The sequence below is a fragment of the Microchirus variegatus genome, assembly GCF_963457635.1.
Source record: "Microchirus variegatus genome assembly, chromosome: 1".
NCBI classification, from domain to species: domain Eukaryota; kingdom Metazoa; phylum Chordata; class Actinopteri; order Pleuronectiformes; family Soleidae; genus Microchirus; species Microchirus variegatus.
Window position 1 is genome coordinate 11,536,148 of NC_139802.1, and position 27,493 is coordinate 11,563,640.

The 27,493-nt window shown below is 39.5% G+C and overlaps 1 protein-coding gene across 1 annotated transcript in view; it reads right to left on the reverse strand.

Annotated features, from left to right (window-relative positions):
• LOC310934217 (exostosin-1a-like) overlaps positions 1–27,493 on the reverse strand; it is a 33,253-nt gene that overhangs the window by 2,319 nt on the left and 3,441 nt on the right. Inside the window, exons 2-8 of the mRNA XM_083897891.1 lie at positions 7,134–7,227; positions 4,739–4,846; positions 4,180–4,299; positions 2,703–2,835; positions 2,217–2,335; positions 1,702–1,797; positions 324–413 (exon numbers count right to left, since the gene is read on the reverse strand). Coding sequence (XP_083754017.1) covers positions 324–413; positions 1,702–1,797; positions 2,217–2,335; positions 2,703–2,835; positions 4,180–4,299; positions 4,739–4,846; positions 7,134–7,227 — 760 coding nt within the window. The remainder of the gene's footprint in view (positions 1–323; positions 414–1,701; positions 1,798–2,216; positions 2,336–2,702; positions 2,836–4,179; positions 4,300–4,738; positions 4,847–7,133; positions 7,228–27,493) is intronic.

The following is a 27,493-nucleotide window of genomic DNA, read 5'->3' on the forward strand; positions in this document are numbered from 1 at the left end:
GTACTTTCAGCAGCAGGTAAGTAGGTTATGAATGTGGAGGTTAACACTTTCCTCCTGACCATTTATCTTTTTAATAAAATGCATCTGGGTCATTACTTCATAACCATGTGATAAATATACACATCTATTAGATTGTAATCTGCACAAGAACTAAATAAAAAGTCAAATTGTTAGTTATCAGCATATAGTAACCATTTTGACCCAGATAGATGTGTGATGATTACAAATGGTTTCCACAGCATTAATGAGAACCTGAACAACATGGACATGCAGTATTTGTAGAGGACTAATTGCTGAAAATGGTTGCGGTTATTGTCTCTGACCTCTGTGGTGGATAGCACAGTGTCCTCATCCAGACTCAGCACAGCATCGGTGGAGATGGTGTCGTAGGGCAGGAAACGGCTGCTTATCACCTGGTTTGATTTTCAAAACACAAGACATTCGGTTCAACTAAAACAACCAGAAACAAACCTAAACAAGACCCAGATGAGCTTTTTCCACGTCTGTTTGTGCTAAAGAGCCGTTTCATCGTTGACAGCAGAGTCAGCCAAATATACAAGCTAAGGCCTTATCCACACAGGAACTGAACTTTCTTTTTCATTCTCAAGAAGGTTTCTGTAAACATGGCTTTGAGTCAAGAAATGTCTTCATCCTCATGAACCCCCCTCCCCCCCATTTTTTTTTATTGAGCTTTATTGGAAACAGAGACATGACGAAGAAAGCCAGGGCGACTAAGGAAAGAAAATAAACGTTACCATAAAGCGAGCACATCAAAACACAAGAAGAGGAAGACGAAGAAGATTGTGAATGAATGCAAACACAAGAGAGAGATGGGGGTATGACATCATAATTTTCCTAAAGTAGCATATTAGTTGTACAAACAGAAATGCATGGATGGCATTAGGAGATTTTCCCACTCCAGGACCCGTTTTCCAAAAACTAAATTACAGTGTTTCCAAAGTGCCAGTTCTGTGTGGATAAAAGCTAGAATAATTAAAAAAGCTACAGTAGATTCTCCTGACATCTTTTTTGTGCGTACGGCCCCTGATATCACACCAATGATTGCAAAATGCAGCATCTCACTGATAAGCTAAAAACCACAAATGTACTGGAGTGCATTCAAATCCAACGAAGAGCCATGCAGCTTCATGTTTTTGGAATGTAAATACAAGTAACTCCTTAAAAACTAAAACGAGTGCATAGGAGGTGGGTTTCAATTTAAGCAATATGTGCACACTCATCTAAATGTCACTTTCAATTGAATTATACTATAGTATGTGGATTACCACTCCCAACAGCAGCAATCTTGGTGGTTAAATTGGCATTGAATTTCAAATATTTTTGTGATCAACAGCAACACTCGTATCATACAGTTCATACATGCAAAGTACTGATTGGCAAATCTCTTTGAACTGATAAGACTGATGGTGGTTGGCAGGGGTTAGTTACTGCGGTCAAAATTCAGAAATAATTTATATAATTTTGTCTATGAATATTAAATGTCATTAATAAGACATTTAAAAACTGTCATGACTCTACTCCTTTGAGTCAAAATGGACGTGCTGCTGGGACTTGACAGACTTTGAAGTTGAAATTCTATGTCTCAAAGTGAATTAAACTGCAGCTCTGCAGATCTGACTGTGAAATGTCTTGACATACCATTACCATTGCATTGAGACAGTATCAGCCTGAGGTGTTTACCTTGCTCTCTCCTTCTATCACAATGACAGGGACTGAGGTGGCAGGCCAGCGATACTTGGCAGGAAGAGGCTTATCACAATTCCACAGAACTATCACCTGCACAAAAACAGATACAACTTAGACATCGCTCTCCATTAAACACAGTCGTTCACCCAAATATCTGCATATGTGCACCAAAGGATTATACTTTTAATGTTTGACAACCATGTATGGAAGCATATTTTAATTTATGCTTGTCTACATTTAAACCCATTTTCAGAACAAGCATTGCACCTACAGCTACAGTCACTGCTATAACAAAATGTGTCATCATCTTAATAATAGCTAAATCCAGGAAAAGTCCATATACTTAGGCAAGATTCCATTCAGAAATTACAGGTTTTATGCATCATTTCCATGATGGAAAGCAGCTTGTTATATTTGCCACAGAACACATTGGTTATTTATGTAAGAGCAGTGTTATGAGCATCATCACTTTGATCACATGTGAGGTTGAGTGTTGGGTCTTTAAATACCTGAGCGCAGTACTGAGACTTCGCCACAGCCACAAGCAGCTTCATGACTGGCTGCGACTGGGAGACCAGCGGGGTCACCACATGGATGATCGCTGTGAACTTGGGGTATGGCTTGACACCTGGAAAAGGGGAGTTAGTTCAATAACATGGTGTATCACTTGTGCATGGCTTTAAAATATGATCTTGATGCAAGCATCATCTCTTCATTGGTTCATTGAAGTCACTACACATTTAACCATGCACAAATGCATCATAGCAACACAGTAGGTATAAATGATGAGCTTCTCTGTATTAATAAAGAAACACTGCATAACATGTGGCAATGTCACCGATTCTTATGTCAGGAAACAAGTATGCAACAGATGCTCCACACCAGCTGTTCCTGTGCCATATCTTAATGAAAATGAGCCCATCAAACATAAGGGTGAGCCTTTATGATGTGGTTCTTTGCCTACTATATAGCATAAGCAGGAATAATTCACTGACCCAGCTTCGCGTAGTAGAAAGGAAAGTCTCCCAGATATGTAGAGTAGCGAGGCAGCGTAAAAAGACCTCCAGGCACACTGTTCCACATGAGGTTGCTCCTCGACGAGTGCTGCAGTACTCGATCATGGATGATCTGCAACGATACAGAAGCAAAAGGAATTCAAAAGTATGTCGTCTCTGAACTTCTGAGTGAGTCGTCACAATTCAACGATACCTCTATGAAACGTGTACGAGTACCTGTGTAACTTTTAAGGACAAAAACACAAGAAACCATTAAACAAAGCGTGATTACATTTTGAAAGTGCATTTTAAGTGTCACTTAAAATAAGACCCTGCATTGTTTTTATTTTTAGAAATCTGTTTTCATCAAGCTCAAATCATGTTCGATTATGTTTTCAATACATTTCTATCACTGATGACTATCACATCTTACTGACAGTAACAAAATGACTGGTATAAAATAAAGTGTGATGCTTAATAACATCTACATTAATTGTGTTGAGTGTTTTCCATTATGCTAAACCAAATTCACAGGTCAGCTGTCAGCAAGTGTTAGAGGCCCAACTTTACAGCATCAAAGTCAAACTCAGAATTTAACCACAAATTGAACTATGTTTCGTCTTGGAGCTAACATGGTGACAATTTTGAGGACGAAGATCAGGTTCTTAGGGCTGTAACTGTACCTTGATTCCTCGCACCCTGACCTAGTACTTCTTGAGATGAGGCCTCTGTAACACTATCAGAAGACAACTGACTAAATGTAACCTGCAGTAAGCATCAGGTCTTATGGAAAATGTGACATAATTGGATATCAGCAGTGATTTCCCTGCTGTGTGTTTGAATCATATCATTTCAAATTGGAAGCAGAAAACTCAATAAACATCAGCTACAAGCAAATTGGTGATACATTTAAAAAAAAAAAAGGATATTCAGGCAGATTAACAGCCATATTACAGTCAAACAAATGTAAAATAAAATTGAGGGGAGTGAATTTTGAGATGCATAAATCTGAATTCGTCTTTTAAGTACAACTTGAAAACAAACTGTCAATTCCTCTGTTATCCCCAATCATTTATCCTTGCTTTGTTTGTTTGTCATTTCAGCCTAAGAGCAGTATGATAGCCTGGTAGAGCCAAGAATACAGATAAATAGACTCTGTCAGCAACCAATTACTTATATGATTGATGGCCAAGCAAGAACAACAAACAGCCTCAAAAACATGACAGCAGTGGTTACCATTATATATATCATCCTTCTTGGTTTTTGTATCGAATCTAGAGCAGGTCCACTGTGGATACATCTATATTTAACAACACAATCTTTACTTGCGAGATGTAAAACTTTATATCTGGGATAAACATAATGGGGATACTTACAAATTTGCATAAAAAAGGGTTTGTGCTTTGTTTGCTTTACAACATTTTTTCATGCCTTTGTGTGCAACCATTGTTGTGCATGTGTGGGCCTGTGTGCATACCTCCAGTGTGGTCAGCACTATTTTCTCCACAGAGTTGAAGTAAGCCTCCCATAGAAACTGCGTCTGCTGTCTAAGGGACAGAATCTTATCCTGGTGGATGGAGCGCACTGTTGAGGGGATCTAAAGCAGTGGTGGATACATGTTACTATACTGGAACATAAAGTTAAACACAATTAAATCCACAAAGTACAGTGTCTGGAGAGCAAGTACAAGAAAATGCATGAAGTTGGTCTTAAATGTTGTGTACAGTAAATCTCAAATAAACTGTTTTGCAGCAGCTCAAAAGACAGAGGTCAAAATGTATAAGTCAGGACTTCAAACTGCACACATTAAACTTTTTTAAATTTTTACAATGTCATGGCACATCCTAAAGTGCTTTATACAAGCTAAGCCTTCTACTGTGTTGCCAACTGACTTACAAAATCTGGAAAAGAAGAACATGTACTCTGACATTGGTCTCCAGAACAGATTTTTACGTCTCTTTTACCGTTTCCTTATAGCACTGATAACTTCAAATGGATATTTTTTCCCCCCCCTCAGCTTTTGAAGCTGCTCGCACCTGTAAAAGCAGCCTTTCATCCCCAATCACAGCTGCAGTATTCCAGTCCACGATCTCCGAGAAGGGAAGCTCCCAGCCATTACTCAGCATCACAGGTACACACGCTGCCTATTAGAGTAACACACATCAGCTAGTTATTGAGATGAACAAGTGAATAAATACAAGTATTAAATCAGTGGAGTGGGTAAAGAAACGACGCCAGTGTCATGTTCCCTGTGACAGTAAAATATTTGTATTCAAAGGGAACAGCCAGGTGTTAACCCTGTGGTATAATCTCTACTTGAGCAGGTAATGAAATAAAGATAAACTGAGCAGAGCAGAAAAGCGAAAAATAATAAATGGCTTATGCTCTACAAGCCCCTGCCATCACTGGACAAGGTCCATTTCTCAAGCAATCAAATCAGGCAATTTAAGCAACAGGGGCAACATCTTCCTACACAGTTCCATTAAGTACAGAACGACTGCAGAACCCTGATGACTACTCTTAAAGTGACAAGGCACTGCAATCTCATAAAATGATCATTACGTTCAGTGGAAAAGAACATGCACTTGAAGATATACTTGAAAAATTGCACTGTAGTGAGCATACATATTTGTGTGTGAGTGTACATGTGCGCTTGTGTGTTTCGATAGTACAGGCTGCTTCCCGTCTGCAGTGGCTGGGCTTTCTGTTAATCTGTTAAGCAGGGTACCATCCACTGATGGACCCATGAACATTCACGTCCAGGCACAAACGCTCCCGCCTCATCACTGCAGCACTTGTATCATCTCCTTGGTGTCATTAGCAAAGGCAGCAACCTGCTGCACCATTCCCTACCTATCTGCTCCGCCGACCAATCATCTAGAGATTCCTGCAACTCAACACAGCTAACACAACTAATCATGCATGTGCACACTCAAACACACATCTCACTGCTCTTAAATTATAACTCAATTATTTTGCAAAGGTACTCATTGCATAACACCAGGTTTTCTCTCTCAAGGATCTCTAAAATCACTCAACCCTTCTTCAACAACTCGACTCATGGTTAAATCATGTGAATGTCTCCACTCTGGACAAACCCACTCAACCCGAGCAGGCTTGTTGAAATACTATCCAATGCAGCTGATAAGCCATCAACTTATCCAAATTCCCTAACTTCTGCCTGAGCCTTTTTAACTTCCGTGCTGCCCATTGTAAGGCTGAGTCTGGACTGAAACACTAATACCTCCAGGCTGTGGTCCAGTTGTGCACACCAGCCAACAACTGCACACCAGCTCAACTGAAGCTGCACCGTTTCTCCCCTTGTGTTGACCTAGTGAAAATTCTCTATGGTGCAATTATCTTCTAAATCCATACACTACTCCTCTTCTATTGTAGACTGAAGAGTATAAGAGTCTTTTAATCATTGATCTTCTTCCTCAAAAACATTTTGTGAAATCATTTATTTGCTCTTTGGACACAAAACTCAGACAGAGGACAAAATGCCAACTTCACCAGTCAGTCATTCGTTTTCCATCATTACACTCTACAATGTGCGTCACTGGTAGAGGAAAGAATTACTGTCTGAAATCTAAATATACTGTACACCAAATCATTCTTTCATATACATATTCACTGAAATGTGAATATATGCAAGTATATCTGCAATGCAAAGTGTGTAAATGCAAAAATGTGTGTAACGTTTTTAAACTGCCTCAAGCTAAACTGGTTATGAAAAAACACATAGCTTTATTTGATATTTCTATGGCACTGTGTCCATAAAAGGATTAGTTGCATGAATGAGATGATAAGTGAGACAAACCCAGTATCAATAGTAATTAGGCAGATTTTTGATGAATACAACATGATTATAGTAAAATGACTGCACAGGAAGTACAACATTTCTTTAAAAGACAGTGTATTATGTGCAGCCATAAACATAATGAACATTGTTAGGTTGACACTTGGGTCCCTTAAAATGAAACTATATTTCAAATCAGTAAAATCACATTTGAAAACACAAGTGTTAACTGCAATCACAAAAGAGGTCTGTCAGCAGAGGAGATGAGACAGAATGAGGAAAAACACTGAGCCAGAATTGAATATAAAGAAACAATAAAGCAGAAAAGATGGTGCAGACAGCAGTGAAGACACTGAGTCAGAGGCAGCTGAAGAAACACAAGCTGCACATTTATAAAATGACTGGCAGTGTGTGTGCGAGAGCTCGTGGGAGTAAGTCAGTACATCACTTTTTCCATTTCAACCCACTGATTATAAATGACTACAGTTTGGTTTCTTCAGAAGTAATCAAGCTCTTAATGTTGTAGATAGATTGTATTCATCCATGCGTAGCCACGCTGACTGATTCAAATTGAATTAAATAATCTGTGCCAGACTTTATTCACATCTAATTTAATAATTTGGGTCACTGACCTGTAAAGCCTCCAAGAAGCGAAAGGAGCCCAGCCTTCGTCCTCGAGGCACCAGACAGAAAGTGGAGTTGTACAGCATCTCCCTGTAATCATACCTGTAGGAGTGAAGAGAAGGAAAAACAGAAAATAATGAGCTCAACATATTGCAAGTACATTTACATTCAGTGACTCGAAACACAATATACAAACTACCCACCACCATATGTTAAGTTAAAGTGGAAAAATGTGTCTTTTGACTGGTGGTTCAGTGACGTTATGTCACATTTAAATAAATACACAGCTGAACTTAAAGGACTCTGAGTATTCATAGAGTGAAAACAGGAGCTTGTATTGTTAGCATGAAGCTCAAATGACATTCATGCCAAGATCTTTTGCACGCACACAGTGGGTATTTTTATGATAGTGTATGATAGTAAGATGTGAGTTCATTATGGATGTTAAACTGAGTTTTTTCGTGCACCACCAAGGTATAGCGTGTTTGTACCGTCAAAACAGGACATGCTAGACATGTGGCTGTGGTCTGTCAGAGTCAAAACCTGCAATCCGGTGTGCATTACTAAGAATTAAATGATAACATGATAAGCGATCCTGCTACTTAGGTTTCAACTCATCGACCCAGAGAAAAAAAATATAGCACCAATGCTTTTCTATGTAGGTCTGAGCACAGCATGTAAGAGTGTAATGTGAAGTTCACATTAGGTTAGATTAGACAATACTAACCCTAACCCGCATTTAAAACTGGTCAAATTTGGCTGGAGTATTAGTAACACATTTACTAATTCAGTTACTGTTTTACAGAGATCTCTTTCACAAGAGATGCAGCAGGGTACAAATAAATAGAACAGAGCAGGTGAGCAGTTGCACTACAAAACACACAAACATCAGTGCATTTAATATTTGGTTTTAGTTTACACTGTCCATTATGAAAACAGGATCTCCTGACTCAATGTCGAATCTAAGAATGGCCCAAGTTTCTTGAAATGGTCTCAGGGCAGTTGATGATGACTGAACAAAGCTCTATTAACTAAGAGAATACATGAACATTACTTTCAGTAAAGAGTGCCTTTATTTTAGTTTTAACCCCTCGGTTACCCCATCTTTAAAACCCTTGCCCTCCTGCCTGTCCATCTCAACATCACTCATTTCTTCCTCACTCCCTCCATCCAATCTAAGCCTCAGTCAGCACTTGCTTGGATTAAGTAGCTGCTTGGAATTCCTTCAATGTGTGTTCATCTGTGTGTGTCGCATGCATTGGGCTGGATTTCATGAGACAGGACAGGAAGAGTGCATACTTTAATACTCAGTGTATCATTTGTAGGCTGCAGCAAATTGTGGTAAATAAATGTATTTAGAACAACATGTAGCCATATTTGCATGGAAATGTGAGTGAGAATTAGTGTTATCATGAAAGTGAGGGTTACTTTCCTACCTTTTCCTTGACAGTGAACACTACGCTTGTGTAGATATATCATACTTATTGCTTCACTTTGTGTTACAATAACTTCCTAAATCGCTGCAGATCCGATGCCTCAACAGATCAACTTCAACTATTTGGAATAGGAATGCATGTCCCCCACCTCAATTTCACTGCATAACTGCAATTTAAGGGTATTACTTCAAACAATATTTAAATATATGTAACAATAGAGGGACTTACACCAAACAAGTTCACTTGAACACAGTAAATATGATGAGTAATTCACAGTAACTTCATATTTTCAGCAGTTGCCAAAAAGCTTTAATGGACTTCCAAATCATGAACAGACACTCAATGACACTTCAAAACAACACTTATTAACATGTTAAATGAAATGTGGCTTAGGACTGATAGAGCTGCAGATTAAACAGGCAGAATAATGTTCAATAGAATAAATTCAACAGCTTATTACACTTGTAGTTTGGCAAGGTTCACAAGCATTAAGTGGGTTGGGCTTATAAGCAATAAATATACAACCATGTATCTTTGGAAGAAGATAACTGTTAACGGTCAAAAAGTCAGGGTTTCAGCTTGACTCGTCTTTTAGGGCAATAAAACGGATTTAAAAGATTTGAATGAAAAACTATGTCCTGGTGGAGGTTGTGGTTGTGGGGCATCACAAGTACCTACTGGTGTACAAGCATACACCATTATTAATATGCGTACCACCATTCAAAGACAGAAAAGGTGTCTAAAGCTTTGTTCTTCCTTGTGTTTAAATAAGTGGTACATCATATACTTCCAGTATTATCATGTGGAGGTCACGAATGACTACAATGCAAAATGTCACCTGCAATATTGAATGAACATTGGAGATTAAGTAACATCTATCTGGATAATCCCACATTCTATAAGTGCACATACCATTTACAATTACAGCCATTGGGGTGACCTCAGATCGACAGCCAGAAGAAGCATAAATGCTTCATTTAAGCTTAATCCCATCTAAAGGAATACACATAATGTACAGAGAAACTCATTATCAACATGGCACACAGCAGTCAATATTACTACAGGCTTCTATCACGGCTCGACTAATCCTTTCAACTCTCACAGATATTATAGTCTACCCCTAAACACATATTCTATCCAGCCAACATAGCAAAATGATTCCCAGGCCAATATAAATAAAATATAGGTCCATATCTGGCCCTGCCGTGGTCTAAATCTTACATCCATTTCATTTTCTGTTGGTGCATACTCGGAAAAGACCAGATGTTGCTCTCCCTGCATACCTCCATTCTTCCCTTCTCTTCCAGATGGCTGCCTGTGGGGAGGAGCGCTCTCACAGTATGCTACCGCACATCAGCAGAGATGTGAAAGTACGAGTAGAACACATTTTTCTTCTTTCGGCTTCAACACATTCCTCATAAACCTGCTTCTGCCTTGGTGTGTCTTTTCTGCACAATGCACACATGGGTGTTCTTTATGTGAAAAAAGTAATATATGTCAGCAATCTGCCCAAATGCCAATAATCACCAATATTATATAGTACATTAGGTAAATCCTTACCTCCCATATTTTAGGCATTCCAACACAAAGATGGCTACTGGTGAGCAAAGCAGTCCCCAAGAAACACATTGTAAATTACTGACAAAGCACACTGGAATGACCATGGCTCAGTTCTTTTGTTGTATCCCTTATAATAATAATTATATAATGCACTAGTTTGAGAACAAATGCTGCATAAAAAGAAATAAATTGCAATTATAGCTATTACTAAAACTACAGAAATGTATTATGATATATGTATATTGTTTGAAAAGACTCACTGTGGACCTCCAGGTGTGTTTTTTTAACGTATTTATAGGTGTGGTTTGTTGTGGTTGATTGTGATGTAATTCTAAATATTTAACCAAAAAACACCGGGTAACACAGCTGGCCTCAAAAACTGGTTTTATTATGTAACATTTGATCAAAATAAGGACCAAATAATATACCGAAAATGTCAAACCAAAAGTGCTGCAACATTCTGTCACAGCTTCAGCCTGGGAGAATGCATGTGGTGAACAGGGACACGTTCAATGAGGCCTCAACCGAAACCAACCGTTCAATCAGACTGACCACGCTGTTGACTTTTCCTGACCATTCTGTTGCTCTGGCTTTTTCCACAAAAATGACAGATCTTGTGTACGGGTGAGTGAGAGACTCTGACACAAGGAAAGGAAAAAATCTGGGAATTCCTGTTTGTGTGAACCCACTGCATTGACTGGAAGCAGTGGGAATATGGCGAAGTCACAAAGAAATGAACCAAAAACAGGATACAGAGACTAGTTTGAAATATCTCTACAAGCAAGAGAAATTTTCCCAACAACCTCTTTTCCAACAAGATCTGAGTATACTGCCAGCAAGAGCATAAAGACATCAAATATGCAGCTTATGCTGCAAAACTGGACAACTTTAAGTCAGCTGGTGAAGTCCATTTAAGGGCTAACCACTTAATCATACGAGTGATGACCTTTGCTGCACCGAAAGAGGACTAAAATAATAAAATGAAGCTGATTCACTGTGACTACTTGCATGCTATAAATTGCAATATAATTTCTGCAAACAAAAGGCAGTGCAGGTTGTCACCAGTTCTTAATTTAATGCAAACTGTTCCAGTTTATCTAACGTGGCATCATCACTTCTGCACCATTTAAAAATGTCTCCTTTTTATTTTATTTTTTATTTAACCAGATACACAAAAATAAAAAAGGACAACAAGATTTTAAGCGAGCAAAAAAATATCATCCAGTCTCCTAGCAACAAGAATGGATGGCGTGAAAAAGAAATGCATGGTTTCATTCTGTCAAGAGCCCGAGGAGCCTCAGAAGAACAGCCAAACTGTTGTCTACCATTATTTGTGCATGAGACCACACACATTTCCAACTCATAGTGAGGGCCCCAACCAAAGAAGGCATTGCTTTGGCTATAACAAGTTTTAGTGTTTGTGTGGGTTCCTTCATAGTGTCTTCTGTCCAGGAAAAAGTGCCAACCAGGGACTATGAATGCAACTCCTTTCATTTAGAAAAGTATTTGTGTTCATCATCATCATCATCATCATCGTCGTCTGCTTATCCAGGTCAAGGGGGTAGCAGTCTCAGAAGAGAAGCCCAAACACTTCTCACCCCAGCCACTTCCACCAACTCCTCTGGAAGGAACACAAGGTGTTCCAAACTCTCCAGCAAGTCCTGGGTCTTCCCTGGGATCTCCCCCCCATGCCATGTGTTCATAATGTCACTGAACTAAATGTGTATGCATCTTTTAACATTTGATACAGTCCCAATCGATGAGATAGCATGATGACCTGAACAACAACAACTATGACCCTGATTTTACGATCCCCATTCTTTCATCTTGCCAGACTAGTGGTGAAATAAAAACTTAACAAGCCAATCATAACTGGGAACTACTTCCATAAATTTTACAAGGAAAAATTGTGGTATTTATGTAGCATATTCCTCTTTTGTAAGTCGCTTTGGATAAAAGAGACTTCTTAATGCTTAAATGAAAAAGGTTGGTGTCCTATTAGTTAGTCCGTTTGTTCTCCAACACATCAAATCCCTTTACTTATAAAAAGATAAGCAAAAGGCGAACTTTGCTGTATGGTATCTGTACCAATATGAACAGAGAGCAAGTTGACAGAGGGCTCTAGGCAGTTTAAACATAATGCTTTAAAAAAAGAAAATCACATGAATGATTAAGAATCTGAGAAAGTGAAAAAAAAATGCACTGGCTCTATCAACTATACTGGCTGCAGTTCATTATGTACCCATCACTCATCTTGATCAGAGGGAGATTCAATAACAGGAAATACAATGCCCTACAATGAAGTTCAAAGAACAAAATGGGGGCAGCTTCATTAATATCCCACTCTTCCACCACAATCCCATTGTCTGCTGACTTCATATCTAATTTTCTGCTTCCTCCTTTCTGTCACACTTGTGCCAAGTTGATGGGCAGTTGACTGTTGCCAGGACTGAACTCAAGCCAGAGGAATTTCAGTCTGAAAAGCACCAAGTAAAAGTGAGCGTCATCAGATAAAAAGGGAGGAAAAAAGAGAGAAAAAAGCAGTTGACAACCGCACGCTAAATCCCAGCTCCACACAGGCAGTGCTACCCAGGGCAAGAATGTCACACAACACTAACACACGCATAAAGCCCCATTTTGATCTCAATACACATCAGAGAAGCTTCAATAGTTCACAACACTGCTGACAGGACTGCACACCAAGAGGTAGACATGTTCAATGCACACTGACAGGCAGAAAGATAAAAACTCAATTTGTGGAAATCTTGCATCAGACTAGCAAATAACCATTCAAGAATAAACACACATACACTTCGTCTTCAGGCGTAAGATCAATCATGACATCAAACCAGGCAATCTGTCTGTAACATGTATTAGCTCTTCACATACTCATGGGCTTAATTTGACATGAGAGATGGATACTAGTGAGTGAACTGGCCTCTCATACAGAGATAGTAGGAAACTTCTGAAGAAAATCATCCCAAAGGAATGAGGAAATGTGACATCAGTGGTGGTTTTACTGAGCTTGTAAGGATGTGGTAGCACCAATCCAACGCACCCACACAACACTTGATTTTGTGCATGTGTGGATTCAAATTACAATGAAGTATCTTTTCCAGCAACGCAAGGCAGGCAAAACCTTAGCATTTCAAGCAACGAGGACACATAGTATAGCAGCCAGGATAAATGAAGAGCGTGGAAGTAACTTGCCTAAATTAGTTATGGAGCTTAAAATACTCCAGTGGCCTCAGGATTGGAGCATTGAGATTAATGACTAAGACCATTATGAATGGCATTCACTGCATCATCTTGCATTAATAGCATAGTTAATCTTAACCCATTTACCTGTAGCCATGATAAATAAAAAGCCAACAGGCACGGGGACACAATACTGGTCACCGTGCATCACATTCAGTGCCAGTTTAAGTTGCAATAAAGTAAAGCTCGAGTTTGTAACTTGTAAAATATAAAAATGTCCGTTACATTCAAGCCATTGCCAAATAAGCACTCACAATTCTGTTTAAGCCCGTATGCTAAACATGATTCTCTTTGTTTCTCAATATATCGGTTTCTCGTGTTTGTGTCTGTGGAGAAATTACCGTGATGATTCACACATTTGTTGTTACAAGTGACCAGATGAGGCAGAAGTAGCACACTACACAAGTTAAGTGGGACTGCTTCATAGAGCAGCACTATTGCTGAATTAAACTTTACTTTATTTTTCAGGGGGGTTTTGGGACCTGGGGAGGCTTTCTCACATTCCTTGTTTGTTTTTGGACCCAAATACTGTCCAAAAAAAAAGACTGTTCATATGTTAATTAACTTTTTGTCTGGCATAGCCAAGTTGGCCATTTGGCAGACGAAGAAGAACCGTGAAGGGTGTAAGTGTCATGGATCCTGTGCCGGTTCTGGAAGGACTGGTGATGGCCAGACTAAGAGAGGAACATTCCTACCATATAATGGTGGATAATATTGAGACTTTTCATTGCATATGGGCTGTTGGTGGGGTTTTGTGCTCAATTTAAATTTCTGAGCTGGGTTCCTGTCACCATCATTTTGTGATTCACCTTTCCTTTTACATGAAGTGTGTTAATAACGAACTATGAAAACCAAAATCCATCATATTTTTTTTTAATCACACTTGCAATGTTAGCTTCTTACCAACTTCGTCTGATATTGAAACTGCATGCTCTGTCAACTGTGCTCCCTTTTTCATACAAAAGCCTTTTTCCCTTCACTTATTTCCTCAAGGCACATTGGGCTCACTCATCTTCCTCTACTTAATGAGTTCAAAGACAGCTTTATAAAACATTTACAGACACATGGAGGGGGGTCTCACACCCTTCCAGAGTTCTACATGACCTCAGGTTAATTCAACCTAATTATGAAGCTTTGAATCTTCCAACACTCTCCTTCCCCCCCATTCCCTCATCTCAGTCTCAATCCATCTTAAGCCTCTCTAAATGGGAGAATCAAAAAGCAAAACATTCTTTCATCTCTGCAAATATCTTCTGACAATAGAGTCCTACACGCCCCAGAGTTAGTAACCATAAACACACAGACTTAATCAACATCCTTCCAGAAAATGCTTGTGTCATTAACTGCACTGTTCGTTTTCACTCCCCCCGGGAGTTTGAAGGAAGTTTTGCCCACTTCTCTAATCAGTCATCTATCAGCTTGATGAAGTTGATGAATGACACTTTGAAGTGCTCTCTGGGTACCATAAACTAGAAACAAGAGCATTTTGGAAGATAATAAAATGACTGTTGTTCATGGGAAAGCCATTAGTGCTGGAATGTCAGGTCTGACTTGTAAAGTCAGGCAACATAAAGCTGTCAGAATAGCCAGTTAGGGTCACATTACCTAACTGCAGAGATCAAAGAGGAACTTGCTCTCTCTACCAATAGCCAATAACAGTCATGAGGAATATACATTTCCTTCCTAATTTGAAACATGGTATGTCCTGAGTAATTAGCTTTAATTACTCAAAGGTCTAGAATGTTATTCATTCAACTCAATCTCACTTTGCATTTTAAATGTGGAAGTAACACATGAATACAAATGTTTAGCCCAAGGTTGTCAGACCTACAGATATATTAGTCCACCTATCAAATAAAAACATGATTCGAGTTAATGAATGCATGAATGAATATAAATATACCACAATGGCCAGGGAGCTGGAAATAAAGGTGGAAGTTAGCATATTAATCTCATAGATCCCAGAGCTCAAAGGAATGCTGTCAAACAGCCAGTAACTGACGACTGCTGGAGATAGAGCTGAGCTGCTGCTGTTGCAGTGGCTGCTCTGCAAGAAAGATAAGTCCAGGTCAGGAATGTCTCTGTGTCTGGGCCAAGCAGGGATGAATGGAGGAAGAGATAGAAGGACGTGACAAGAGAAAGAGTGATGGAGAGGAGGGAGGGATTGAATAACACAGAGGTAGAATGTGAGGCAGAGGGAACAGGAGAGAGTGATTAATGGATGGGAACTGGTTGGAGGAGGTGTTTGAGAAAGAGGCAAAGGAAGACTGAAAGTGATGAGGGGTGGTATGTGAAGAAAACTGGAAATTAACAGGGCAAAATAATATAAAAACATGACACAGGCAGAGATGGGCCTTCCATCCATTTTCTACTGCTTTATCCTCCACATGAAGGTCGTGAGGGAGCTGGAGCCAATCCCAGCTGACATTAGCGAAAGGCAAGGTACACCATGGACAGGTCATTTGGCAAAATCAAAGAACATACAGTACTGTGCAAAAGTCTCTGGCCACCATTAGATTTGCTGTTTTAGCAGTGCTATAATGACCAAACTATTTCTCAAAAAGCAGGGGAAACATGTATGCAGTTTAAAAAAAATTAAATAAAAAAAACACTTCTCCATGTTAAAATGTTAAATATTTAGTATGGAACCCTAATTAACATGATTGGTAAGACATGCATTTGTCGTATTATTCCATATCGGAAAACATCTGCTTGAGTTGAGTTTTAAGCAGCTTCATAATATACGAGACCAACTTTCAGTCCAAAATTCCAATCCAAATGCCAATGATCACCAAATTTGAGCGACATAAAAACAGCTAAGCTGGTGGTGCCATGAGACGTTTGCACAGTACTGTAAATATAAAATATGAATCCACAGAAAAGACTGTCCACCTGTGTAAGTTCTATAAATGTGTCAGCATGTGAAAAGCTTGTCCAAACATCAATTTGTTGTTTTTATCAGAATAAAAAAAGTCTGTCATCTCAAGAAAGCTTCCTCCCTTTAATGGTAAAGAAACCGTGACAACATCCATGACAGGCAGGAGAGGGCTTTGTAATGTCTCTCTTGGTTCACAATATGGGCTGTTTGATAGCAAACAGAGTTTGCCATCAGTGCACCATCTGATGGAATTGTGGGCTGTGTGTGATCTGATCCAATATCCATCATGCTGAGAGGGGGATTTAGATAAATCTTGACTGCTGAGGCTGGGATCTGGCTAGACTAAGAAGTCTGTCTGAAAGCATTATGTGTTTGTGTGGGTGTCATTTGGGACTAAGGGGTAATGTGATCTACAAACTGCAAGGGCATGCGAATGAGTTTACGTGTGTTGTGGGTACAGGAGATTTTTATAATGTGTTTTTTTACTTGCATACCCATCAACTTCCACTTAAGCCGTGATTCTACCAAGGGGAACGGTTGGTACAGTAGAGTATGCATTTCTTTGTGTTTCCATTCAGAATAGTTCCAAAATATTCAGACATAACCGTTCCATTCTTTGGTACCCTTGGGGTACTAGAGTTAAATGGTACAGTGCGGTCAGTTGATTGAGCGACTTAAAATTGCTTAAGGGCGTATAAGGAAGTCCACGAGTACCTAAATATGAAAAACTCAGTGCTCAAGAAAACACAATTCGAGGTCACTCTCTTTTCTGGTTAAAAGTTGCCACCAAATGGAATGGGGCATAAGATGGATTATGAATGAAAATATATTTTGACGCAGATCCCACATTTGAGGCCTGTACAGGCATGCCACTCGAAACAACTAGTTGGGTTCAAGTTTAACATTGTGACAAGGATAGCCACTGACCGTCAGAAGGTACTGATACCATTTTAAGGGCACTCAATAGGCAGCCATCAGAGCATGAGTAACATCTCAATGAACAAACATATGAGATATATGAGGAGGATCTTAAATTAGTTTTTGGATTAATAAAACTTTTTTTAAAATATACATGGCCAGGAGGAAAACAATCAAGTTTATCAAACCTGCTGATGAAAAACAAGCCCAAATATACTGCTAAAATAATGGCTATGAGTGCAATGCCAGAGTGAAGTAATCAGAAGAGTTGCTTCATTCTGCTGCTAAGAGAGTAAATTAGTGTCTCGGCGAGGCGAGCCGCCAAAAAAGAAGTGTAAACACAGTCTTTTCGTTCTCGAGAGGGAAAAGATGATTACCTCTCAATTACAAGGCCACGAAAAAGAGAGAAGCCCCATTGCCTCAGTGACAGAAAGAGAGATTACAGGGTGGCGGCTGCACTAATGATGATGGGGAAAAGCAAAAGTACTGCAGTTTATCCCGGAGGATACACAAAATTGCAGCAACTAACAGAAATGTGTGGCACTTGGCAAATACGTTGGCGACACTTCAAAATTAAAGATGAAGAGGGAATGGTTTATTTATTGCATGTCTGCTGTCGAGTTTAACAACATTTTTCCCCCAAAGCAATAAGACACAAACATCCACAGAGGCATTCGTCGGATATCCTTATCTGTAAAGCAGAACTCCAGTGAACATCAGAGACATGTTAGGTCAGTGATGAGTACTGTTGACATGCAGTGAGTATTACTATTTAATAACCAACACGCTAACAAACATCAGTAGCTACATTTTGACTTATGACACACATGACATGACACTTAAATTGCCCATGGTCATTCTCACAAAGTTTTTAAATTGAAATGAGGGCTGGCTATACACCACTACTATCCTCCCCTCAGCCTTATAAGCTATTTCATAAATCCTCACTTCGTAATATGAAATTGTGGGGAAGGACAACCTAATCCTAACATTTAAAAGATGACTCACCTGATACACCGCACATAGACCCCTCCCCCATCATCTAAACAGCCCGTTTCATGCAGAAACAAGGTGCAGGCACAATAATACATGGAGCTCTACATGATAGGATGAACCACATCTGACAAACGTGATGCAGTGTAATGAATAAAAAGTCAATACTTTCTAAAATTATTTTGTGTGTCTGCAAAGTTCGCTGTGGTTTGCTGTACAGCCAATATTTGAGACGGCCCATACATAGTCTGAGAAATAAACCAGATGCTTTTTTGAGCACCATGTGCACGTACTGTTTATTTTTCCCTCGCGGGTCCCATTCTTGTCAAGCGGCCCACTTACACACTACATGGACTGCCAATGCAGTTTCTTTAAAACGCACACAAAAAAATCATATTTTATGTGTAGATATGTATGAATGGTTCTTATATGGGCTGATAAAAATGATTATCAGAACAGTTGACGATTAATATACAATTAGTTGTTTCAGCCCCAGACTGCACAACAGTACTCTGCAAGGCAGCTCAATTCCTCTGTATCCTTGCTGACATGCTGGCCCAGAACAAAGCTTTGTCATTTGTTAATGAATTCCACGGGCAGTGGTGTTGGCTGCTTTGGGCAGGTAATTAGTCTGAGCAGCAGGAAAGATCAAAGACAAAACTTCCTGTCTCGCCCTCGGGCTGCGACCTCAGATGAGGAAATCAGATATTTCACCATGTGAGAAAAGGAAAAAATGTAATGAAGCGTAAACTAAAAAGGGACAAAATCATAGTTACACAGAAAAGTTGTTAGTTTCAGTTCATCACAGAACCATCTGTATTTGATAAAACTGGTTAATTAACAATTCTTTCAGTCAGCATTGACTTCATTGAACTTTTCTGTTGTTTTTCTTGGTCATAGATTTGGCAACCTTAACATTATTGTGATGTGTTTAGGTACGGCAACAAAGAACAGGCCAGGTAGGACCATCATTTCTCGGAAGAGTTCAGACTATCACATATTCAGGATTATCATCATGTGCTAGAGCTTCACTTCCTCTCTCTCAATGGTGGCTGAAACCCTTATCTGACAAAGTGGAGTCCTAAGAGGATAGTGAGAGATAGCGCATCTGTGTATGTGTGCCAGTTTTATCTTATGTTACGCAGCCAAGCCCTACAACATAGTGGCTTGAGATTTTTCAATGCTACCAGGTGTGGTTACATTAACACAGCACAAGTCCAACATGGTGACAATAATATATTGCCAAAATACCTTTGAAAAGATGCAAAAGCAATCACTAATGTGGCCCAAATCTTCATGTACAAAGATTACCAAGACCAAAATAAATAGCACAAATCTGTCCTGGACAGACATGGACAACATTCTGTGGCAGTCAAGAGTCACAGAAAAATGTCTGTGGGCCTAACAGGCCAACTCTCCACACTGACAGGATTAAAAGCCCACAGGATTTGGCTGGCATTGGTTTTAGAGTGCTGCTTAGTTCTCATGTAGCTCTCACAAAATATTTCATTGTAAACGAGGCATAAATGAGATCAAGCAAGCAACTTGTCTGAGTGTGAAAACTGTTGAATCACAAGTCAACCGATTTAATACACTGTGACACAATCAAGCAAGTCACATTATTAATAGTGGTGAACGGCAAAGGTGCTCGCAGAAAACAAACTACATAGTTAGTTGGCATCAAAACTATAACCATTTGGTTTAGTTTGTGAGGTCTATTGTAAAAACATGGTGGTCTAAAATGTTGGCCTTCGTAAGAGCTGACCCAGCTACTGATATAAATATAAAAGGCTTTGAGATAATGAAAAACAACAATTCATACAAGCAGGTGATAGGGGGCTAAAACTAAATTCAGCTAAACTTGATCACTTCTATCATTCATTCAAGCAGCAAGGAAATGACAAAAAAGCTCCTCCTGGAATGGACCACACTGTGCACCGCACGTGGACATCCTGTTCCTTATTCCACTCTTCCAGCATTCCAAGTGGGATACATCACCGGCTGCCAGGGACAATACATGCATCATCCTGTCAGGACTGGAGGTGAGAAAGAGAGGGAGTAAAGAAAACTTGTGGCACTGCCCTCTGCCCTGAACAACGAGTCTCCAGTGAGAGTATGAGTGTAAACAAAGCATGTTCCAGTAAATGTGGAATATCTGAATCAGAATCAGTGAGTGTGTGAGCAAGAGAGAGAGAGACACAAACACACACACAGAGACAGTGGGAAAGGGGAACAAAACCATAGCAACCATTCCAGCTCATGTTGCTCACACACAACACAAGATTAAAACTCTTAAACTTGGTTGCACCAAATGACTGAGCAAGGGCTAAAGTCAAGGTAAAGAAGCGCAAAAAGCTTCCTGTAGTCACTATTCACTGGTGAGATAGAAGCATGATAAAACTCTCTGGTCACCCTCAAACTCCTTTTCTATAAATCCAAGTAGTGAAAATTAAATGCCAATAAAGTGAGAGGCTAGCAGACGGAGCCCTGTCCGGAAACATTGCTCTTTCAGCAATTACTGGGATAAAACAGATCACCACACACCATTATTATACTGTATGTGGCAAATATCTATGGTGTATTTAGTATAAACCACAATAGAAAAGCATAACACACTGTACACAGGTCATCAGTTTGACTCAGGCGCACGATGTTGCGAGTAAACAGCATCTGCATAAGGAGGTCAGTTAGCTTAGTCATTTATGTAATCACATGGCAATATTATGCACAATGTCAATGTCAACCATATGGTAACGTAGATATTCTGGTATACCCTGACGTGCATTTGTTTCTTTAGCTATCACTTTCCACTGGCTCGCTAAATATGTGTAGTATATAATCCCCAGGCTCTATGGGAAAGTGCATCATCAACTTAAATGAGCACTAATCCCTTTAACATAAGGACCATAAGGACCCAAAGGATAAATAAATCCCCTTTTTACAAAGAAAAGATAAGCGAGGATATACATTGTGTAAACTCTCCTGTTGGCAGAGTTGATGTACTTTATATATATATATATATATTGAATGTTCAAATGCAATTTTCTATTGCATAGAAGGCTACATAAAATAGAGAAGAACATTTGTGGGGTGATATGCAACAGAGTCAAGAGGAAAGCGAAGAGCGTGACACGGACCCATATTTCCTCTTGTCGTGTATCTCAATTATGAAAAACAAACATCAGCAGACAAAGACGAGGCAGTTGTTTCCGTGTCACAGCATTTAGGAGAGCTCAACGCCACCTATTATTGTCAGATTGAGTAAGCTCTTTCTTCGGTGCGGCTGAACCCGTTTTTTATACTCGTAGACAAGACACCGAGACTGACATCATGTCATATCATGCTGGATTACTTCAGCATTTAAGTGTGAAATTGGCAACATGAGTATCACTGATAACGCAACATATTGGCGATACAAGCATATCGAAAAATGTAGTCCAACAGCCCCGCCAGTTTTGTTTGTATGGTTGGCTGCACTATCCTCACCCAAGACAGCTCATTGGCAATAGATGCCTGAACACAGATAATCTTACTGTATGTTTATCTGCTGGCGTCTCATTTGCAACACAATTAGAGCTGCAACTTCGATCATTTTTGTAATCGATTAATCTGTCGATTATTTTCTCAATTCATCTATGAATCGGTTGGTCCATAAAATGTCAGAAAATGTTAAAAAAACGTTAAAAAAATCATGTTTAAACCACGAAAAAAAGCTTCAAACCGATTATCGATTATCAAAACAGTTGGCGATTAATTTAGTAATCGATTAATAATTGATTCATCGATTTATCATTTCAGCTCTAAACACAATATGTACTTTCACTTCTTTAGATAAGAAATGTTGTGCTATAATTGTTACTACATTTCTCTTGTACTACAGAACTATTGCATGGTCATATAAGTGTCACTTGTTGGCCTGTGCTGATGATGAATGAACATATAATCTTTACAGAGTGGTTTGTGGTTTACCAGCACCCTTCATTGCCTGCTGTATCATTTAGCTCAATCCAGCAGGGCCGACTGTATGAGTATTTCACAGGCAGAGCCTGGTTTATGATGACAACTAAAGGAGCCTTGTAGAGAGAGGGATTTTTCAATTAAGATCACATCACAGTTGTAAATAGCCCTCCTTAGCATCTTTATAAAAGGTCTGCATGAAAATGACAGAAACGGATGGCAGAGAGAAAAACACTGAACAAACAATTATTACTACACGAATGATGTAGCAGTTTTCTCAGATTAATTACAATCTACAAGCCAAAAACAACTTATTTGGCCCCTGAAGGTGATTTGTTCCGTGTCAGGGTATTTGTGGAGGCTACATGTTTACCACTCCAACTGATGTTTACTTTCTCTAAGATGCATCTTAGACCTCAACACCTTCAGGTTCTTTTCCAGTAATGCTAAACAGGTTTTTATTGTACACTGCCTTCACTGTTTAGATAAATGTTTCTTTTAAAGTATTTGTTGCTTTAAAGTGCTCATCTAGAAACAAAAAATCTGATTATTTCACATTATTCAGAAGAAATGTTTTGGCGTACAAGCAAGCACACAGGAGTGTTTAAATTAAACAAAAACCTCACTGCTGGTCCAATGTATTTAAATCGCAACAAGAGTGCGATATAATTTATAGTTAATGTGTACTATCGACCATCTTCCTCCCCAATGGTTATCGTTTCCTCCCCCAAGCACTGCAAAGCCTGCATCAAGTTGGCTAGCAGCCCTCTGCCAGGGGCTTTGGCCAATATTGAGGATTAAAACCCTACACGTCTATAAATATACCTAGCAGACGAACGTCAGCACACAGCCAGCTATTGCACTCACCTCTCACTGCTGGAGAGCTCTCATGTTTTTTCTTCTTCTTTTCTGCCTCTCTCTTGCTTTTAACTTCTCCCTCAGCCTTTCAGTTTCTCAGACTCACACCGCTTTCTTTTGGGGTTCCTATTTTCCCCTCCAACTCCCTCTTGCATTCCATCTCCCACTCTGCTGTCTGTCTCACTACATCCCTCTCATACTCTCTTGCTTGGCAGGGACTCTTAATTGGAAACAAGCTGTGAGAAGGCTTTCAGTTTAAGGTTAAAATTGCATCTGACCTGCCTCCTGCTGATTCTCTTCTTCTCTCCCTTGGCTGTTTCACAGGCTCATACAGGGCGGCTGAGAAGAGTTGCATGAAGGACAGGAGCGAGGTGAAGAGGGAGCAAAAAGCTGACTCTTCCCTCTGGCTAGAGACAGCGGGGCCACTACAAGAAAACAAACCGAGTGGAGAACATCTAACTTGTTTTTAGTCCTTGAAAATCTTGCACAGCTCCAATATTTGCATAATCAGGTAACCAAAAGATATTCCTGATTATTCAGACCTCATGGCCACACATTCCTTTTGTGGGTCCCAGGCCTTTTTTACAATGCAAAGCATTCAACAACTCCTGGTGCAGTCTGCTCAATTTTTTGAATAATTGCCAACAGCAAGCAAGTCTCATGATGAAATGGTCAGTGGTTTCATGGCAACTCATGGTAAGATTTAGGAAGGCTGCACCTTTTCACTTATTAAATATCATTAAATCCACTGTTGATGACTGTACTGACAATGAATACTGATACCAGCACCAAAGTAACCAAGTCTCCAAAGACGGACAAACGGGCAGATCAAGCAGCATTGATTTATTTTATGCAGTAAAAACATGGCAGACAGACCGGCAGCAACAAACTCAAAGCACTGCTAATTTTCTGGCCATGGCTAGCAACTGTGAGCATCCACATCTGCAAGTATCTCTGATAAATGCTCATATTTCAAGCCAAAGTCTCAGAAGTTTGGCATCAGCACTTAACACGATAAGTTTTCAACAATTTAGTCATTGCTACGACTCAGTCCAGCTTCTTTCTGCTCCATGGACAAGGGGAGGGATGAATGACTAGAAACTAACAACCCAAATGCAGGAAATTCAAGAGGCATTGTTATGCAGAGCTGAAATATAAATTGGAATGAAACTATGGTTTCTTTGAAGACAACGACCGGCATTTCTATTAGTCTGAGGTTCATTAAATCACTACGCGTACGAAGTCATGAATGAGATGGGGACATGCTAATTACTTGAGGTCTTCACCATTTCTGTCTTTCTATTTTAAATATATATATATATATATATGGAGATATGGGCCACGAGTAGTGACATCCTTTTATTTTAAAAGATTGATTGTGTGATCAAAAACAAGTACTGACTGTGTAGTTTGATGCTCAGCCTGCCTGCAATTAAAAATGTCCTTTACATGGGCGACACATCATTCACAGCACATCAAACTAACCATATACATACAAAGTGAACATTTGAGACATAAAGACTCAACTCTTACACAAAAACGACATGCCCATTTTTCGATAATTATAGTGAGAGGCTACATTCAGTCTGTCACAACTTCCTTGTTGTCGGTGAGAAAGGATAAAGGGGATTTGTTGCACAAAGAGCCATAGCCAGCCACAGCAACTATTACTTCCACCCAGTTTGACAACAGACTGTACTATCTGACCCATAGGACTGTGTAACAAGGGTACAACTCTGGCACAATCAACCATGTCAACCTGTATAATGAATTAAGCACAACCCCAAAGATGGTTAAGTTCAAACATAAAACTATTTTCACTGTTTCTTTATTGAGTAAGATGAGTATCTTATTAAGGAAGAGACAGAAATAGGGCTCAACAGCTCTTAGAATATTAAATGTTTAAAAACTGGCTACGGTCTTAATCGAAATCTATTGTGAGACAAATAGTTGCGTAATACAGAGAACAGCTAATATTTGCCCATTTCGCAACATGTTACAAGCAGCTTATTCCGGCTCATCTGTTGTTTACAGCACAGTACAAGTCACAGACATTTATTTGGAAAGTTTAATTATGACACACAAACAAATATTAATCTCCTTGGTAACTGCCATCCTTGACTACCGTCCCACCCACGTCTTTGGCCCCTCCAAGTCTCAATCCCTTGAAAATACACGAACAGCTGGGTGCCAGGCCAGGGATACAGACCAGGTCTGGGTTTGATTAAAGCTGTAAGTGACTCAGCTTTTGGGAGACTGATGAATCACTGTTCTCTGATCTAGTTTAAAAACAGGGACTTCCAAAAAGCAAACCCACTACCCAACTTGTATTCCAGTCAGACTCAATTAAAACTCAAAAAAACTTAATGTAATGATAGAGCTTTCATGGTCCAATTTATTGTTGACTGGCACCAAGCAGGCAAAATCTAATACAGACCAATTCAGCAAAAGAAGTAAACTGTCCATCTTGTTCAAATAACAAGATTAAGGCAACATACACCTATGCTAAGGTGTTAGTGAATTTGTTGCTATATTTAGCGGCTTTTTTAAAAAAAAATAAGTGGCGACAAATCTGCGACTTTCTGACTTTTTGTGCAGACCAATCGCTAACCTGTCTTTTTTTTATCCTCCCCTTAGTTTACGATTCAGTTTCTTTGTTAATCTTCAACATTTATTTTTTCTTCATTCCCATGTCTGAACTCACTGAAGACAGGTGTCTTGTGTGATAGTGATATCTAGCGTAATTTCGGGCTGGCTTTAGTTACTTGTCATTGACAGTAGATGACTACACTGACAATCTCCAAACACGAATATGGTAATGATAGCGACGACAAAGATGGGGAAAGTGAATGGCAGTGCAAGAAAGAGGTGGGACTGACATGATCATCATCACTTTCCCAAAGTAGCATATTTATTGTCTACACAAAAACACAAATCCTGTTTTATAAAACAACCATGTACCAAAGGGTATTTTTAACCAGGTATATTTATTTAAAAAAAAATTTTTTATAAAAACCGTATGCACTTTTCACTTTGCCAGGGTACACAATAGAAAAGGAACTTTTCAATTCAATTGTTTAACCCTTAACTACTAAACCAATTCATTACAAGAGTATGACCCAGTCACGACACAATTGGGCTTAATCCCCTTATACGCAACCTATTTAAGACAGAAATGTTGTGCCTTTATTTTTGCCTCTCGGTTTAGTACAAAGAGGTATGAACACAGAATGGCCTACATTGTTCTTTCTTCTTTCTGTGGCAAGTGGCAGCAGCAAAACTGTGAGAAAGGGTGTTCCAACATGGCAGATGAGGGTGCCAATGATATTGTGTTACATGTCACTGTCTGATATTGCCTAAATTCACACTTGAATGTGTCAATATTATTTTATACATGCCCCATTTAAGGTCAAGTAAAATATAGGGCTGCCACAAACGATTATTTTGATAGTCGACAAAATTAAGACAATTAAGATGATAGCTCTTTAAGCCTTTAATGAAATAAGCTTGTAGCAACAAACAAAGTGCAACCAGCTGAGTAAACGGATGAGGCACTGTTATAATGTTACTTTATACACATTAAATATGTGTGCTAAGGCTAATGAATCAAATCGATAATGCAACCATTTACAGCTATCAATATGAGTAAGTAGTAAGTTAGCGGTTTCCATTATCTACCACTTTATCCTCCACCGGAGGGTCGCGGGGTGACAGAGCGATTGGCGGGGTACACCCTGGACAGTTGGCCAGTCCTTCGCAGGGCCAGAAGTTAGCGCTCTGTTTACGCTAATGTTAGCAGCTAATTAGCCAGTTAGCTTGCCCAGAGGACGGTCCCTCTTCATCCTCGTTGTCAGCCACAACATGCTTCCTTTTCAGGTGCTCTTGCATCGCACTTGTGCTGCTATGAATGGCAAGTCCTGTCTTGCAGATATTGCATTGCACACTTTTTTCCTTTTTCTTAAAATGCTCCCACACTTTTGAGCTCCGTTGCCGCCGGGTAGCCATGATACCAGAGAGCCCGTCTGGTATAACTTCCGGTGACATCACGACTGACCCAGATTACCACTACTGTGCATGCGTGTCAAGGACGGAGAGGCAGACATGGCAGTGGAAGGTGCCGCAGCAGTTTGGAGAGAGAAAAGAAAGCGACTATTAAATTGGTTGTCGACGATTTTAGTAGTTGATATAATCGTGGCAGCCCTAGTAAAATAGTGAAACAGCAAATCAGTTCATCGTCTGATGCGATTTACTTCTCATACATTCCCATAGCAGCACCTCAGTTTCAACTGACAGAGCATTTTCTACAAAAGGACGGAAGGGAATTTATGTATAAATAACTGGGCCTGAAATGCTCTTCCCCCGTTTCAAAGACCAGCAACCGTCACGTGTTTCACAACCATAATCGACTTTATAAAAATTCTACAAGCAAAAAGCAGAGGGCAAGACGAAAATCAGAGATTTTATTTAAATGAATGGGAAATCTGCAGTGAACGAAGGATCAAGGCAAGGT